General features: G+C 44.9%; 2 protein-coding genes across 5 annotated transcripts in view; one reads left to right on the top strand and one right to left on the bottom strand.

Moving 5' to 3' along the window:
- TDRD9 (tudor domain containing 9) overlaps positions 1-14,910 on the bottom strand; it is a 100,791-nt gene extending 85,881 nt beyond the window's left edge. The window contains exon 1 of one of the 2 annotated variants that reach the window (XM_077923595.1): positions 14,548-14,910. In XM_077923595.1, coding sequence (XP_077779721.1) covers positions 14,548-14,702 — 155 coding nt within the window. In that variant the 5' untranslated portion in view covers positions 14,703-14,910. The remainder of the gene's footprint in view (positions 1-14,547) is intronic. The other variant, XM_077923581.1, reaches the window with a different exon arrangement.
- RD3L (RD3 like) lies at positions 5,985-9,802 on the top strand. Of its 3 annotated transcripts, none has more exons than XM_077923636.1 (4): positions 5,985-6,513; positions 6,637-6,753; positions 7,383-7,689; positions 8,828-9,802. In XM_077923636.1, exons 3-4 carry the CDS (start codon positions 7,391-7,393, stop codon positions 9,123-9,125), a joined length of 597 nt encoding a protein of 198 aa, XP_077779762.1. In that variant the 5' UTR covers positions 5,985-6,513; positions 6,637-6,753; positions 7,383-7,390; the 3' UTR covers positions 9,126-9,802. The 3 variants fall into 3 exon arrangements, with proteins under 3 accessions (XP_077779762.1, XP_028606329.1, XP_077779768.1); XM_077923642.1 differs by having other exon boundaries at positions 6,382-6,513; positions 6,637-6,745; XM_028750496.2 differs by having other exon boundaries at positions 5,985-6,753.
- Positions 14,911-17,342: the final 2,432 nt, after the last annotated feature.

The raw sequence follows: 17,342 nt of genomic DNA on the forward strand, positions 1-17,342 counted from the left end.
GGGTTCCCCCAGGCGCCCAAGGCTTGCGGACAGCTGCGCGAAGCACGGGGCGTCCTCCAAAGGGCGCCCCGCGCTCCAGGCTGCCGCCCGCAAGCCTTGCGCGCCGGGGGGGTTCCCCCAGGCGCCCAAGGCTTGCGGACAGCTGCGCGAAGCACGGGGCGTCCTCCAAAGGGCGCCCCGCGCTCCGCGCTGCAGGTTGCCGCCCCCCCGCCCCGCTTCGGAGCACCGGGAGAAGCGATCTCCCCGCAAACCCTTGCTTCAAAAGAGGTCCGGGGGCAGCGCGAAGCGCTTCCCGCTGTCCCCGGACCTCTTTTGAAGCAAGGGGCGGTGGGGAGAAGCGATCTCGGGCGCCGCGGCGCGCAGGCGCACTGCTCGCTCCTCTTTCCGCGCAGGCGCCTTCTCTCGCTCTTTCGCCTCCTTTTCTTTCTCTCTCGATGGTCCGCCTACAAAGGAGCGAGGGAGGCGCCCGCCATGTTTGGATTTGCATCCAGCAGGAGATGCCGCCGCCGCCCCGCCTCTCCCGCCTCCCTCCCACGGCACACCAGGCAAGGTCTCACGGCACACTGGTGTGCCGCGGAACACCGGTTGGGAAACACTGCCTTAGTTTATCGGTTGAGTCTTGCCTACCATTCTCATTTTTTCCTTGGAAAAGACCACAGCATCATTTAAGTGAAGGTTTGTTTTGAGGAGGGAGGGGGAAGAGAGAAATCCATCACAACTCAGGTGCACACCCCTTGCTTCGCTTCTGAATGTGAAAAATATATAGAAAGAGTACCCCTTGGCAGTTAAAGAGTTCTCTTGAAGGGCAAGCTCACATTTGTACATTATAAAGCCTGCAACCCACCCCCACCCCCTACAAATGAGATGGCCATCAACTTAACCTTGTCAGTCAGCTGTCATGTCCAGGCTTTCAGCTGGGTGCCCAAAGCAGCTCCAGCACATAGCCAAGACATGTCAATCATAAGCCCTAAATATGACTACTAGGGGTCATTCTGACATAGGAATTGTACTGAAGAGTTTTAATGCCTCCATTAATAATTAGTCCAGTGAGTCTTAAAATTCACAGGCCACCGACCACCAGTGGTTTAGATCGCACCTAGAAAGACCACAGAAGAAACTGCTGATGGTTTCTCTTGAGTAAAAAACGCTGGTGACTGTATAATAAAAACTTAACGACTTCACCCCTCTGTTGCAGTTGTACGTAACACCAGACCTATAAAAGGTTACGGGATTTCAGCAAGAAGATACGGGATACACACTGATTGGAAATGAAGCAGTGTGACTGCCCTAAAACTCTTCCAGGAACAAACAGCACTAAAAGTGGGATCATGTATGACCACCCTGATACCATCACGATCACAAATAGTCACAAAAGCCTGATAAATAGGACACTGGGAAACACCCTTCTTAACAATGCAATCTGAGCGTTGTGCTATTGCAGCAGTACAGTGCCAATTTAGCTCTGAGCCTGTGCTTTTGGGGTTTCATACACTGTACTATTTTGACCAGGCATAGGCAAACTCGGCCCTCTAGATGTTTTTGGGATTACAACTCCCATCATTCCTAACTAACAGGACCAGTGGTCAGGGATGATGGGAGTTGTAGTCCCAAAACATCTGGAAGGCCAAGTTTGCCTATGCCTGATTTTGACTGACAGATTGCTTTATTGATTGCTTTGTAAACCGCTGGGACCACGCATGATGAAAACGGCTCTCTACACTGGAAATAAATAAAACTGCAGCCCAATTTTTAAAGTGGTTTTGTGTTTTTTTTACTGCCCAGGAAGGACAATTTCTGCCTCCAGTGCAAAGCCTATTATGCACTTTAACTTGGGGGAGCAATCGATGCCCTGTCGCAGACAGCAACACATCTCAGGCCAGCCTTGCCCAAAATCCAGGCAAGAGTCCCTTTTTTTATCCTGTGCCCCCATCCCCTTCAAATCGAACCACAATTTTCTGTGACTTTCCCCAGCTTCCAAAGCTATTTAAAATTGCTTAAGAAGGCACATCTGGTCCATAGAACTTTATGTCCAACTTCTACCTAGTGCCACCACCCTAGTGCCTCACAACACTGGAAGTTGTCTTATAGCCCAGGATGCTTCTTTTCAAAACAGTCCAATACAGCCTACTCTGACTGGCAGCAGCTCTCCAGGAACCTAGGCCAGGGGTTGCCAACACAGCAGACACAGGGGCCCGTATCCCTGCAATCACCTCCCATGTGTGCCTGCTAAAGGTCTCAGCAAATAATTCCCTCCAAAATACGATGTATGTGAGAGCCTGTTTGCTCTGGCCTCTCCTAGCGGTTCCCTCATTGCGAGAAGCAAAGCTACAGGGAACCAGGCAGAGGGCCTTCTCGGTAGTGGCACCCGCCCTGTGGAACGCCCTTCCAGCAGATGTCAAAGCAATAAACAACTACCTGACATTCAGAAGACATCTTAAGGCAGCCCTGTTCAGGGAAGTTTTTAACGTGTGATATTTTACTGTATTTTTGGTTTCTATGGAAGCCGCCCAGAGTGGCTGGGGAGGCCCAGCCAGATGGGCGGGGTATAAATAATAAATTTATTATTATTATTATTATTATTATTATTATTATTATTATTATTATTATTATTATCCTACGCATGCTCCCATTTCAAAGGGATGCCAGAATGGGGAACGCACCATCCCTCCCTTTTTGAACAAAGAGATACAAAGAGCTTCTCTCGGGGAATGAATTGGGTGGTGGCTGATGTAGGTGCCTTTTTGCCTACCGATTTAGAATTACGCAACACCCACCACGGCGGCCATTTTGTGGCATTTTCCCAGAAAAACATTCATTAGTCTGTGGGGGGGGGGGTCTCTTTTGCGTTCTTATTATGCCTTTTGTGTTTTTATCTGCCTTGCTTCTGTTTTGAGCCACCCTGAGCTCTACAAATCAAGGGTGCTATTCAAATGTAATACAGACAACTCTCAATTTACCAGGGGGTTATGTTCCAAGGCATTGCGTGTTTAAGTAGAATTGCATATATTCCAAACGCCATTGAAAAAGCCTGCAAACACCCAGTTCCACCCATCCACCCCCTTTTTGTGATTTTTCAGGTACAGAGCAATGCGCTTGTGCACGGTCACAACATATATCGGACGTACCTAGAACGGTCGCTGCCTATAAATAAAAAATTGAAATATGCCCGCTGGCCTGAGAAGGAACAAAAGCCAGCAACAGTTGCAGGCCTTGTCTTAAGCAGACAAGGTCTGACTCTGCAGCCTGCTCCTTTCCACAAAGAAATAAAGAACTTTTAGATGACATCTGAATGCAGAGGGAGATCTTTAATGTTAGATGTTTTATTGTGTTTTTACTATTCTGTTGGGGGCCACCCAGTGAGGCTGGAGCAATCCAGTCAGATGCGTGGCATAAAAATAAAATTTATTATTATTATTATTATTATTATTAATAACAATTGATGCTGCCAACTGAATATGGGACCTTCTGAATACTTCTATTTAATGGCTACTATTATTTAATGGCTGCTTTTATCTCTCACTTTCTCCTCCAAGGAGAAATTAGATTCCTACACAACAACTCAGTGAGGTAGGTTAGCCTGAGAGACAAGTGACTGGCCCAAGGTCACCCTGTGAGCTTCACTGCTGAGTGCAGAGTTGAACCCCAGCCTCCCAGGTCCTAGTCCAACGCTCTAACCACTAGACCACAATGGCTTTCTAGGCGCAGATTCTACCACCAAGTGATGGTGCCTCCGCAACTATAATGAATACTAATTAAAAGCCTCCAACTAGTACAGTTAATATAGCATATATGTCTTTAAAAAGCAACAAAGAGAGAAAAGGAAGCCTTATGTAAGTAAGGAGGCCAGCTCTACTTACTGCTCCAGATAAAAAAAATAAAGAAATCTTAAGTTAATACTTCAGGCCATGAGTCATTTGCCAGCTGAGATCAAGCAGAGCTGTTTTCTTCATAACGTGCTACAAGAGAGCATCACTTTATCTGAAACAAGGAAGGGACAACAAAATCGTAGGAGGTTTAAATCTGCCTGCTCTGCAGATTTCAGAACTTTTTGTCTGTTCGCTTCGGGACCAAGTAGCACAAGCAAACTTAGCAGAGTATCGTTGCACAGCAGAGAGTCACTTTCAGTAACGTCCTCCTGGTTGTGACCGCATGGCAACAGGGCCATTACAAAAAGAGATTACAGCTATTTTACCCACCCCTCCCCACAAAAAAAGGGTGCTAAATCACCCAAAAGCCAGTATGGTATAACAGTCTGGGTGTCACACCAGGATCACTTTTGGGAACGTGAGGTGCAAAGGGAGTATCCAGCCCTTTGAATTCACACAACTATATTATTTCATTATTAGTTATTAATATTATTAATTATTTCATTATTAGTTAGCACATTAGTTAGCACAAATAAACTACCTACCTATGAAAATGCATAGGGGTGTGTGGAGAAGAGAATCCAGTTTTTCCATGGAAGCATTAGCACTTATGCCAACACAGCAGGTCTGTCAAACTAAATTCCTACCTGAGCTTTGCTTTGCTGCATCCAGCCATCGGTGGGGGGAGGAATGCCAGACATTTACAATTTCTACCCACACTATAGACATTTTAAGCAAGCCTAATATCTCCAGCAGATTGCTCACCAAACGTACAGGTTACAGAATTTACTCAGTCCTTTTACAGAAGAATCGCATTCTCCAAGGGAATGTGTAACAAGGTGGGTTTGTTGTGTTGTTGTTTTTTTAAAGAACTTTGTAGCTGCAGTACGGTTTTTTTTTTGTTTTTTGTTTTTTGTTTTTACAAAAATAAAAATAAAAAATAGTGCAGGGACCTGACAAATCCGCTGGAGAAAAGTTGCCAGGGAACATTTTAATTCCGTCGGAAATTTTGCAAAGGCGGCTGTGCCACTGCAAGTCCAGTCTCTTCCCCGTTTTTTGTGGGTTTTATTTTTTGTACTGCCCCAAACACAATGCAATGTGAAAGCCTCCCTATTGAGGATGATTAATACTGACACCTGAATTTTTCCAACATATAAGTAACATCGGCTTTAATAACAGCCACACACGTCACCCTTTATATTGCATGACATCCAGGCCAGATCTGCATGGCCGTTCTACCACACGAAGCAGTTCAATACAACACAACGGAGGGGGAAGGGGGCTGGCTGGGAGAGACCAACACTTATAAAAGAGAATATTGTCACTGGAAATTACAGCAGCGGGAGGGAAAAACAGAACAGACTTGTATTCTACACTTTCTGTTCAGGTTTATGGTAGGAAATGAAATAAAAGGTTTGGCAAAACGGCCGTTTAAGACTTTTTGCACGAACACCACATATAATGAATCTTGAAAGGGGGTATTTCTCCCCTCCCCAATCAGCCAGTCAGCAAAGGCAGACTAAGGAAGAAGTCATATTCACATAATGGAGGAGAAAAGTCTGCAGTAAGACCTGGGTATTGTTTCTTAAAAGAGCCAGGGATCTAGGTTTCTTGGAGGGGGCCATTGTTCAACAGTTAAGATCGTGTTTTGGACGCAGAAGGCTCACAGGTTTCCGGGCATCCCCTTTTGAACAAAACAGGTAAGCCAAGGATAAGATAGATCTCTCTATGCTTGAGATCTGGAAGACCACTGCCAAGCAGAGAAGACAACACTGAGATAGGTGGAGATACTGAAGACTGCCTTATCCTAGGCCAGGATACCTGCATTTTCTTCCAAATCCTAGCCAGGATTTTTATTTTTCAAAACCAAGTTTCTCATGGCTTATTGGAGGTGCTAGCAAAGCAAGCTGCTTCTTTAAATACCTTCATCATGTTAAAAAAAAAAAAACCCCACAAAACCGTTAACAGCTGCGGACTATAAATAAGAACTACGCAAATACTAAGAGATTAATTTAATCAGGGGAAGTATAGACTAGGAATCTCTCTCTGTATGCGGCCGTGCAAGTAGCCCTCAACTGGCACATATCCAGTTGAGATGAGCTATCGCAAGGCTGTATTGGTTTGTTATATATGTGTGTTAACTGTGGATAGGTAAAACAGAGCAGCTGCTCTGACCTGTCCTCCTCTTCCTCTACCACAAGTCTAACAGGAGGGGACAAAAGAGGGGGGGGGGGGGAATCCAGCATCAAAATGGCCTGAAAGTTTAGTTCGACAACGAAAGCAACGTGGTTATTTTTAGAGCACTACAGGCATAGAAATAGAGCGCCAAACTGTGACCTACAGCTATGCACATCCAAGCATCGCATCATCCGACCGACAGTCTTAACTTTAGCTAGAAGCACATCTGGCATGACTTCAGACCATCGTTGTTCATCCAGCTACCGACAATAACTTTGGATGCATATCACAGCTGTAACAAGCTTCTGAAATCCTCGTCCTTGCCTTTATTTTTTAAAACAAAACAAAGCTCACACAACAGATCAACTACTGCTCAAGACAAAACTGTCTAAAAGGCAGAAGCCCTGAATGGACTTTGGGAGAAGAATTTTGGAAGGATCCACATCCAAGTGCACAGGCTCTCTCTAATGTAAGAAGAAGCAAATTAAGCAACCTCAGAAGCTGGAAAAGGATGCAAAAAGATGAATGTGCCATCTTCAGTGCTCCTTTCTCAAGTGGGTAGAGTGAGGAATGCTTGTCTGCTTTTTTACAGAATGTGCAACTGCCTGTAAAAGGGAACGATGCTGGAATAAACAGCCTTCACGTCGAGCAAAACTCACACACAGCCACATCGGGGGAAGATACGCCTTTCAATAAGAACAGTAAGTAGGTGAGTCATTTCACTCAAAACTTACAAAATGAAAATTAAAAGCACAGTACTGTAGTTGTATTGACTTTAGAAATTGTATTGACTAAAAACGAAACAAACAAGGATATAGAAACGCCCAATGTCTTGCAAGGGAAGGGTAGTGATCTGGACTTCCAGATTTCTAAGAGTTTAGTAAACTGTAGGCATCCACATGTGTGTATGTATTCATGTTATGTACATGCATATCTTAGTGACTGGAACCATTAAATTCAGTGGAAAAACTTTTCTATCTCTGTGTTTTAAAAGATCACATTTGTGAAGTTTTTTGGGCTTTGCTTAGTTCATATAGTGCAAAAAGCTTACACATAAACACACACACACAGCATAATCTGACCCAATCCAAACATGTCTGAGTCCAATTGGTTTTAAAGGGGGAGCAAGCTTATATGTCCAGATTGTTACCAAATAGTGTGATCCTATAGATGTCTACTCAGGTACAAGGCCCACTGAGTTCAATGGGCCTTGCTCCCAGGTAAAGTGTGTATAGGACTGCCACCTCTATGTGTCAGATTGTGTGGTAATTTACGAATGTTGTAACTGCACTGAACAAACCTGAAGGAAGAACCTTCTCTCTCATCTTTTTAAATCAGCTGCCAAAATGCCATTCTTTGGCTGGATGAAATGGCCAAAAAACTATTCCTATAAGACCGGACAGTATCCTGGCTCAGAAGTTGTGACCAAGACCCTCCTGAGGGAACTGAAATGGCACCTCAAGGAACGCGAGCGCCTGATACAGGAGATAGAAAATGAACAAAAAGTTCAGAAAACTAGTGTGGATTACAACTGGCTGAAGAGCCAGCAAACTCCTCAGATAACTATCCCAGCAACTGAACAAAGACAGCTTGAAGTCCTTTGCTCCCAAATCCAACCGTGCCAAACTGGAATCATTCTCAGCAGGTAACACCGTTTTATTGACCTAGCGTCACATAAACGTCTGCAAAAAATCAAGTACTGTAAAGACCTTTCCTTGCAGTTTCATCTTAATAATGCTTCTGGAAAGTAAACCCCAGGTAGATAGTCCTCAGTGTGGTTACATGGTTCACTGCAAGTATGCTCTGGACTCTAGCTTTAGCTTATTCCGAAGTCCCTCCAAGTTCAATGGGTCACCTCAAGCTAAGTGCACATAGGAGCGATTTTGGCAAATTTAACTGTACAAGTTAAATGCAGGTTGATGTAGCTTTCAATGTTTATCTGCTCCCTGAATGTGATGAATAAAAAGTCAATGCTAAAGCCTTCTAGAAACAAAACTTTAGCTTCGCTATGCAAATTCAATGGCTATTAAAAGGTCTTTATTATTTAAAAATCAGGTGCATGCACTATTTTTGCGAGACATGATATGTATGAACTACCCTTTTCCCCAGTGTGTATAGCTTAAAATTTGCTTGCTATCGTTGTGGTTGTGAAACTAGTGAGTCGCAATCCAAATTCATGCGCATGTTGGTAAAGCTAACATGTGCGACTCACAAAAGCAGCCTATTAAAAGCTCTCGATTAAAACATTCCTAATTCTATACATACAACTTTCCACCCACAGGCAGTGTATAGGAATTCAAAAAAGAAAATCAGAACAATCCTATGCTCTCTTTTTGAGCCCAGTAAAAGACTGGAGGGCAACGTCAGTTTGAATCAACTTGCTCAGACGGCTTAATATGGGAAGGGGGAGCAGAATAGCTTCCACTGTTGTATGACATCAATATGTATTACTCTGTTTCTTGATGGTGTCTTTAGAAAGCAACCACAAAAAGGACAGAACACCTTTCTCTGCTGCCACCAAAAACAAAAGAGATAGAAGCAATAGGCACATACCAGCAAATTCAGGTTGTTCCTGTATAGGTATCAGGCAACAAAACCACTTCCCCGAAACATCAGACTTTTGCAATAAGTGATAGGGAAAATCTACTGGAAATTCCTTTCCATGCAATACCCAGCAAAGGAATCAAAATGAATGCTCAATTTAATTTTTTTTTTTTTTTAAGTTGTCTGGAAGCAACCTTAGATTTCAGGTTGTTTGGGTCCCCCCCCCCTCTTCTTTCTAGATTCCGTGAGGTTCTGGCAGAAAATGACGTTTTACCTTGGGAAATTGTGTACATATTCAAGCAAGTTTTAAAGGAGTTCCTAACCAATCTGGAGAGAGAGGCTCAACAGGAGCAGCTGGCCGACGTTTGGAATACAAATTGCTCCATGCACTTTGCAGCACCTGGCGACAACTCAGGCAAAACAGACAAAGAGGAGATCCCGACTGTATCTAGTTACGTTGACAAGAACACACAGGGCATGTTTCCAACTTTCTCCCACAGAATTTGGAATCTTCCCTATTACTACCCATCAAGTTAAATTTCCCTCTCTTCCCAAGGTTGCCTCCGATGTCCCTCGGTTACCAGCTTTCAGCAAGATTCAACAACTCTGAAGAAATCACAGAATTTTACACCACTCCAGCCCCATTGCTGCAAATTCAGAATGTTAAACCTGTTACAACTTGCATATAATTTACAGTCCTTAGAATTAATTAGAATGTCAGCCTCTTTCTACTGTTTTGCTAGCTAACCATGTTGTGTAAAAGAACCTTCCTAACCCAATCCATACTGTAGAGTAGACCTTTTTAATGAGATGTCCGAAGTATGCTGTTCATAATGTTCCTATAAGCATGTATGGTAGCAAACTTCAGTTTGCAATATTTTTAAAATGAAATCGCTGTATAAATAATAAATTATTATGTTAGGGAACAACAACCAGACTTTTAGAAGACATCTGAAGGCAGCCCTGTTTAGGGAAGCTTTTAATGTTTGATGGACTACTGTATTTTAATATTTTGTTGGAAGCCACCCAGAGTGGCTGGGGAAACCCAGCCAGATGGGCAGGGTATAAATAATAAATTATTATTATTATTGTGAAAAGCAATAGCAAAGGGGAAGGGGAGATTGTTCTGTGGTCAGCAGACATGCAATCTTTTCCAAAGTAAGTCATTTACTCTCTGAAATGAAAACTCAACAGTAAAAAAGGGAAAAATTAAACAGCCTTTCCTGCACTCTTATTTATAACATTGGTCTTCAGCACATAGGATGCACTCTGGTCTAAGGCAAATCACAAAACAATGGACACCACTATTTGCTTTTTCAATGAGAGGCAGGGAAAGAAAAATCAAGGACAGCACTCACTACTGTTAATAGTTGTGTAAGAACGATGCAGCACTTCCACCGTGTAACAAATTTAAGAGCTCTGATCTTCTCTGCTTTTAGTCATCCTAAAGTAAAAAATACCTAAAGGGGGGGGCATGAGGTGGAAATTAACCACAAGTCCTATGCTGCAGTGTGGGGTTAAAAAGTGGATTGCAGATTTGATAAGTCTGATTACCACAGCACATGGCAGCCTACAGAATTTTTGTGAACAAACAAAAAGGTTCCCTATATAGTAAAATTCCTGGTTAGATCTAAAAACAAACCAACTTGGGAAACATACATATAAACACTCCAATCTTGCTTGCTTTTATATACATGTTGTTAGTCTGTGTTTTTAAACAGTTCAATATATGCTTTTCCCCTCAAGCATTTGTTGTGGGGGGTCATGCAGAAGGGTGGTCCCCCCCCCCATAGCTTGAAACTGACATGTGGGAACTGTGGCCACAACTGACATAAGTAGAGCAGAAAATCAATGAAAATAGTTGCCAGAATTGACTTTTCCGCAAACATATCCAAGCTAAATTTAACTCCCACCATTACGGAACAGCAACTGACACGCTTGCAGTTTTAGGGTTATGCCACCAGATAGCAAAGGCAGAGTCGAGAGGCAAACGCTGCAATCCTAACCCCACTTCGCATGAAAAGAAGTCCCACTGAATTCAATAGGACTTGCTTTTGAGTAAAAACGGAACTTTAGTTTCCTATTGCATACAAACATTTCTTTTGCCCCTGATGCTTAGGATATAATAAATTGTGCAGGTTTTCAAGGCTGCATCTTGAATCCAACACACTCCTAGGTAAAGGTAAAGGTACCCCTGCCTGTTCGGGCCAGTCTTGACAGACTCTAGGGTTGTGCGCTCATCTCACTCTATAGGCCGGGAGCCAGCGCTGTCCGCCGACACTTCCGGGTCACGTGGCCAGCGTGACAAGCTGCATCTGGCGAGCCAGCGCAGCACACGGAACGCCGTTTACCTTCCCGCTGGTAAGCGGTCCCTATTTATCTACTTGCACCCGGAGGTACTTTCGAACTGCTAGGTTGGCAGGCGCTGGGACCGAGCAGCGGGAGCGCACCCCGCCGCGGGGATTCGAACCGCCGACCATGCGATTGGCAAGTCCTAGGCGCTGAGGTTTTACCCACAGCGCCACCCGCGTCCCTAACGTACTCCTAGCATGAGGTAAAAAAACAATTGTTTGTGCAAAGCTGATCTCCGAGTTCCGTCAATTCCCCTTTGCAGCCCGATCTTGATTTTCTGCCTTTTACGCACCTATCCTTTTTATTTAAATAAAGCCCTCCCAAAGCCTTATTCCCCAAAATTCATCTTCCAGACACCGCCTCCCCCCAAAAAAACCCCTGCAACAACCAACAGTTCCACAGCAGGATATGCAGAGACCTCCACACAAAGCGGTGAATGTGCAGTCTGCATTTATGGTGTTGGGAGGGCCAGGGAATCGATGGCCCTGTGGTTGGTATTGGACTACAAATCGCATCAGCACCTTGTCATCACTGCCAGTGGTCAGAGATACTGGGACCTAGTCCAATACTCTAACCACTACATGCAACCGACTCTGACCTGTTGCATAGCTGTCAAGTGTCCCTTATTTGAAGGGAGTCCCTTATTCCAGCGCCATGTCCTGCTGCTGTCCCTTATTGATGGATGTCCCTTAAATGTCCCTTAAATGATGTCCCTTAAATTTCAAAGGAAGCAGCTCCTCTCCCTCCCTCCCTGCCAGCCAGGGAGGAGGGAGGCTCCAACTGTGTTGCTTGGCTGTGTTGCTCACCCAATAAGAAGTCTAAGAACGACTGGGGGGTGGAGCTTGCATGCCTTGTGTGGCTAGTTAATGCAAGCTGAGGGGGGTTTTGAATGCTGGACGCCATTTTGTTGCACGTACTGCTGCAAACTTTGCAGTGCAAAGCCAGGCCGGGGAGCCATCTTAAGTTGAGGCTGCATAGGCCTTGTGGTGCATGTGATTCAGATTCTATTCAGTTGAACCTCTGGTTACAAAGTTGGTTGGACAGTGTTCTTGAAGCTACCAGCATGAGTTTGACCAGACTGCAGGAGGACAGGAAGACTGGAGTGCCTGGAACAGGTGAGGCTGCAGGTCCCTTATTTTGGCTGATGGTCCCTTATTTTCAAGGCTGCTGGTCCCTTATTTTCAAATCTGTAAGTTGACAGCTATGCCTGTTGACTGAATGGAGGCGGGGGGAGAGAATCTCTCAGCTGCTATCATATTGTTAATCCTCGGAAGAGAAGAATGTAAGCAGAGCCCTGCTGGGTCAGGCCAAAGGCCCAACGAACCCCACCTTGGGCAAAAAAATCCTGCATTTCTGGGGGTTGGTCTAGATGACCCACATGCCCCTTCCAACACTATAATTCTATGATCCTATTCTCAGAGTGGCCAGCCAGAAAATGCTTGCCTGTCAGGAAACCCAAAAAAATATCATTTTCCCTTCCCATTCCTACATGCTTCTCTAAGTATTTTTTTTACCCCCCTCTTGTAATTTCTTCTCCCTTTCTCCTTTCACACTCAGCTTGTACCTTATTCCCTGCCTTCAAAACTCCCATTTATTCCATCATCCCTCATCCATGATCCTATTACATTTCTGCTATATCCCCTCCCTTTTGGTTTCCAGTCTATTGTTATTATTAATAAATATGAAACCTTTTCTCTCACAGTCTAATTTCCTTCACTTCCTCCTCTAGCTTTTTCCCCCCTTGGGAGAGAGACCTTCCTTCCTTCCTTTTCCCCTGAACATCTCCCAGCCATCTTGACTCTGAAGGCAAGGAGTTGTTGGTGCAGGCACCAGCCTAACCAAAAAAGCTATGACATAATTAAGGGGCTGTGCAGGCAAGAGAGAAGGAACTGTGGCGCTGAGGCCTGCCTGTAAGTGGCCCAAGGCCCATCGTTTGAATAACATGGTTCTAGATTTTGCACAGATATGCAGCCATTCTGATTACTGCAAAGCCGTGCCTGTCCAGTCCTGTCCCAAAGAACTTATCCCTCCCGCAGAGGAGTCAACCATCAATACATAAAGGAAAAGTGGCTTTATAAATCAGTCTTGTGACTTTTGAGAGAGAGCGCACACCTGTCAGGTTTTACTTGACCAAGACATACCTTACCCACTGATATTTTTAAATATATGCCGCTTAAAGATTCCTGGTTTCAAAGTTTTGAATTTTAATTCTAATTTATACAGCTTAGATTTTAATTGTATCAACTCCTGTGTTGTTGCTGCTGATTTTAGATTATTGTACGTTAGCTTTTGCTATCATTCCAAAAACTGCCTGCAGGGCCAAAGTGGGAAGTGTTAACCACCTGGTGGTAACATGATTAGCTTGGAAATCAAACAATCCATCAAATCAATACCTAAGAGATCATATCAAAAGCTCATCTAGTCCACCATCCTCTCTCACAGGGGCCAAAGAGATGCCTTCAAGAAGTTCACAAACAGTAGTTAACACATTACAGTGGTACCTTGGGTTAAGTACTTAATTCGTTCCGGAGGTCTGTTCTTAACCTGAAACTGTTCTTAACCTGAAGCATCACTTTAGTTAATGGGGCCTCCTGCTGCTGCCACGCCGCTGGAACACAATTTCTGTTCTCATCCTTAAGCAAAGTTCTTAACCCGAGGTAATATTTCTGGCTTAGCAGAGTCTGCAACCTGAAGCATATGTAACCTGAAGCGTATGTAACCCGAGGTACCACTGTACCAGGTAGCATGGGCATAGTGGGAGTGGGGCAGGAAGGGGCAGCTGCCCCATGAATAAAAATCAAAAATATATAGCTGAGGTTCTGCCCCCCCCCCTCACAAAAGGCCTACTTGAGTAAGAACATACAGGATTGTGGTCCAGCCTATTTTTCATTACAAAGCAGTCCCAAAGAGACCACTTCATCAGCTGCATGGAATGTTTTATTGGGGGGAAAACAGATTTTTCCTTTGGACAAATTAAATAATCTATGGCATTTTAACCTTGGGGTGGGTATTGTTTTCACTAGGTTACACATTTCTGTGTTTTTATATTGTAAACTGCCCTGTGATACTGTAAGCAATAAATATAGATTGTGCAGGTTAGCCTGCAAGGCCCCAACTCTTCTCAGGGATTAATGCACTCTACTAATTAGGTTTGGGGTGAGTGCATTATGCAGCTCTATTTCTTCCCAAGATTACCATTTCCACCATTCAACAGAACAGCAATCTACAAATCCTATTTATTAAATTTGTATACCGCCCTTCACCAAAAATACCTCAGGGCAGTTCACAGCATAAAAACACAGAATAAAACCACAAAAAAAACAGTACATAATAAAGACAAGAACAAAACAAACCAGTAACCCCCCCCTCCCCATATATATATCCCTGGGATTTTTTGGAGAAAGTTTTTGAGCTTTTTAAAATAAATAACAGTAAATTAGATTACGGTTTGGTTAACTACAATAACAAGTCCCCCCCTTTTTTTTTGAAATGTACACAATGCTATTTTTTTGTTTTCTATGTGGGTGCTGTTTCTTGTGTCTTATCTTACTCTGTGCACGTCTCATTTTGTGCTTTTCCCATTTTTCAGTAAAGCAGAAATACATACGCATTGGCAGAAGGGGCCTGCTCTTTCGCAGACCCTCCCGGGCTGTGAGCCGGTCCCCCAGCCTGGGGCTGGCCCCCCAAGAACTCTACTCCGCTGACGGCCTTGCCGATGGTGAACCAGTCGCTGATCTGGTCCAAGGTGAGCTTTCGCAACATCTCTGCCCTCTCGCCCAGCCAAGACACCCCAGCAGGGCCAGCGCCCAAGTGGCCACGCAGCGCCCCCTAAGAACCCAGGTTAATGGCTAGGCGCCGCCCACAGCCACGTGCTAAACATTCCGCAGGCAGAATTCTGCGACTCCTCTTGAATGGGCGTGGCTTCCGGTGCAGAGCTCTCCTACGCATCTACTCAGGAGTAACTGCCGCCGCGTTCAAACGGGGCTTGCGCGCAGTTTAGGCGCGCGCGGCGCACGTGCGTAAGGACCGCACAATCCCGTTTGTATCCGAAGTCCAGCTTAAACTCAGGCGCGTTTAGGCCTGCAGTGCAATCTGCTTTCCGCACCTTTACTCGAATTGTAAGCCTTGCAGTGTGAAATGGGATGTGTGTATTAGAGAAACACCTGCATCCTTTACTCGCACTTGCTTAAAACCATCCGGTGAATTTTCGTGTTTTTGTTACCGGCTGCTCTTTCCTCCCTAAATTGGAAACTGCGCTGCAAAGAGCTAAGGGTGTGTTTGTTGGACTACAACTCCCATCAATGCCTAGCTAGCAGGAGCAGTGGTCAGGGATGATGGGAATTGTAGTCCAACAACTTCGAGGGGGGGGCGCAAGGTTGATGAGAAAGGCTGACAGGTAAAACCCAGAATATACGGTTTATCTAAACTTCTGTGGTCGATCGCGCAAAATGCAGTTATCTCGTCGGTTTTTCTTCCACCCACGAGTAAACGTGCCTAGAGGACGGGGTCGGCTCGCTTTTACTCTTTTCTTTCGCAATTCTAAATAAAAACGTAATCTACCTTCCTGCAGGGTAAAGGGGGCGACTAGTCTTTGGAGGTGGAGGTTGCCGCACACAGCAATGCAGCGGCGACCACTTTGCACTCTTGCACAGCTGATCTCCAAGGATCTGTTTCATTCTTCCAGCTAATTAAATGAAAATCTGATCATCCGAGAGGAGACGATTTGCATCCTGTCAGGTTGCTTGGGCTGCACCGAGGAGTTTCTACCCAAATATTTGTACATTTGTATTGTTTATTTTTTTGCTGCTGCGCCAGTATTTTTATTAAATTTCTATACTGCCCTTCTTCCAAATATCACAGGACGGTTTGCAGTATAAAAACACAAAAGTGCATACCATAATAAGCCACTCTGCTGGAGGGAAAACATGCACTTCGTGCGCACTTTTTTAGTTACAATGAGGTTAGCCATTGTTCTACGGCAGGCAGGCGGTAGCGCCATCCTGTGCAGTGTGGTACAGCGGTTACAGCATCGGACTACAGATGGGGAAGACCCACCCAGGTTCAAGGAAACCCGCCGCCCCCCCCCCAAAAAAAAATCAGCAATGATGCTCGTTGGGTGGTCTTAGGCCAGCCACTTATTTCTCGCAGGGCTGTCGCGAATATAAAACGGCAGGAGGGAAATATACACCTGCTTGAGGATATACATGTAAAAATAAAGAAATACAGGTGTATGTTTGCTCAGAAGTAGGTCCCACTGTGCCCAATGACTCCTACTAATGCAGCTGCCTGCTATGTACTTCAGATCCATTCTCAACAACCTGGATTTGCGATCATCCTCAAAGAACTTCAGCAAAATAATTACTGAGCGGCTGTAAGAGTAGAATTTCAGCAGCTGTGCCTGTTTACAGTACACGTGTCAAGCTCACTGGATCACGTGGGGCCAGCCACTGCCTCTCAGCCTAACCTACCTCGCAAGGTTGGTGTGAGGGATTAAAATTAAAACTACGTGCGCCACCTTGAGCTCCTTGGAGAACCTGCCGCACCGGTAACCTATGCTGCTTTTGTTATTGGGAGGAGACAAGCGCTTGCGGTGAAAAATAAAAAAATGACAGCCTGGGCAAGCAGGTTTAAGACGCTTAAATTAAGAAGCATGTGGATCGCACGTCGAACTGCCCCAGTCCATGCAACCCTATTCCGAGGGACGTTTTGCTGAATTCAGTGGGACTTATTGCACAGTGATGTCTCCAAAGATGCGAGCCTTAATGGTTCAAACAGATGAGGCGTTGTTGTTGTTGTTTTAAAGAGGTTTTATTGCAGCCCGATCTTATGCATTATCAGAAGAAAAACCCCGCGGAATTTAATAGGCTTCATCCTCACCCTGAGTCAGATAGCAGTCTTACTTAGGAGCAAGCCCCACTGGACTTATTTCCCAGTAACCACGCACATGGATCTGGCTCTAATTTGAAAGCGAACACAATTTGAGACCGTTCGAGCTGAATCCTGAGCGACCGGGGAAAGCTCGAGCGGCGCAGGAATTAATTCCTATCCTAGGAACTCTTGTCCAGGCGATTTTTTTTAATGCTACTCCTAGTCTTGCTCAATGCAATGGGCTCTGCTCGCAAATCCGGCTCGCGTAAAAACGCAGCTTTTAATATCTGGATGCAGTGGACTGAAATCGGTGGGAGCGGCAGCTTCGAAGCAAAACTTTCTGCAATCGTGTTTGTAATTTATGGCTGTAAATTTGCCTTGCGCAACCGCTTCGAGGTTTTTTCCCCCCACAGTCAAGCGACATATAAAATAAAATAAAAGCTTGGGCCACGCGAATCATCCCTATTACAACGTGCAGTCCACCACCGGGTAGGGCAGGCGAAAGCGGCGGCTGTCGTGCGAGCTCCTCCAGGG

The sequence above is a fragment of the Podarcis muralis genome, chromosome 1 (genome assembly GCF_964188315.1).
Source record: "Podarcis muralis chromosome 1, rPodMur119.hap1.1, whole genome shotgun sequence".
Taxonomy (NCBI): Eukaryota; Metazoa; Chordata; class Lepidosauria; order Squamata; family Lacertidae; genus Podarcis; species Podarcis muralis.

Bases quoted from the DNA above. Each gene is read 5' to 3' on its own strand.
- RD3L (XM_028750496.2), top strand. From the start codon at position 7,391: ATGCCATTCTTTGGCTGGATGAAATGGCCAAAAAACTATTCCTATAAG. The intron at 7,690-8,827 runs GTAACACCGTTT...TCTTCTTTCTAG, and splicing joins ACTGGAATCATTCTCAGCAG to ATTCCGTGAGGTTCTGGCAG.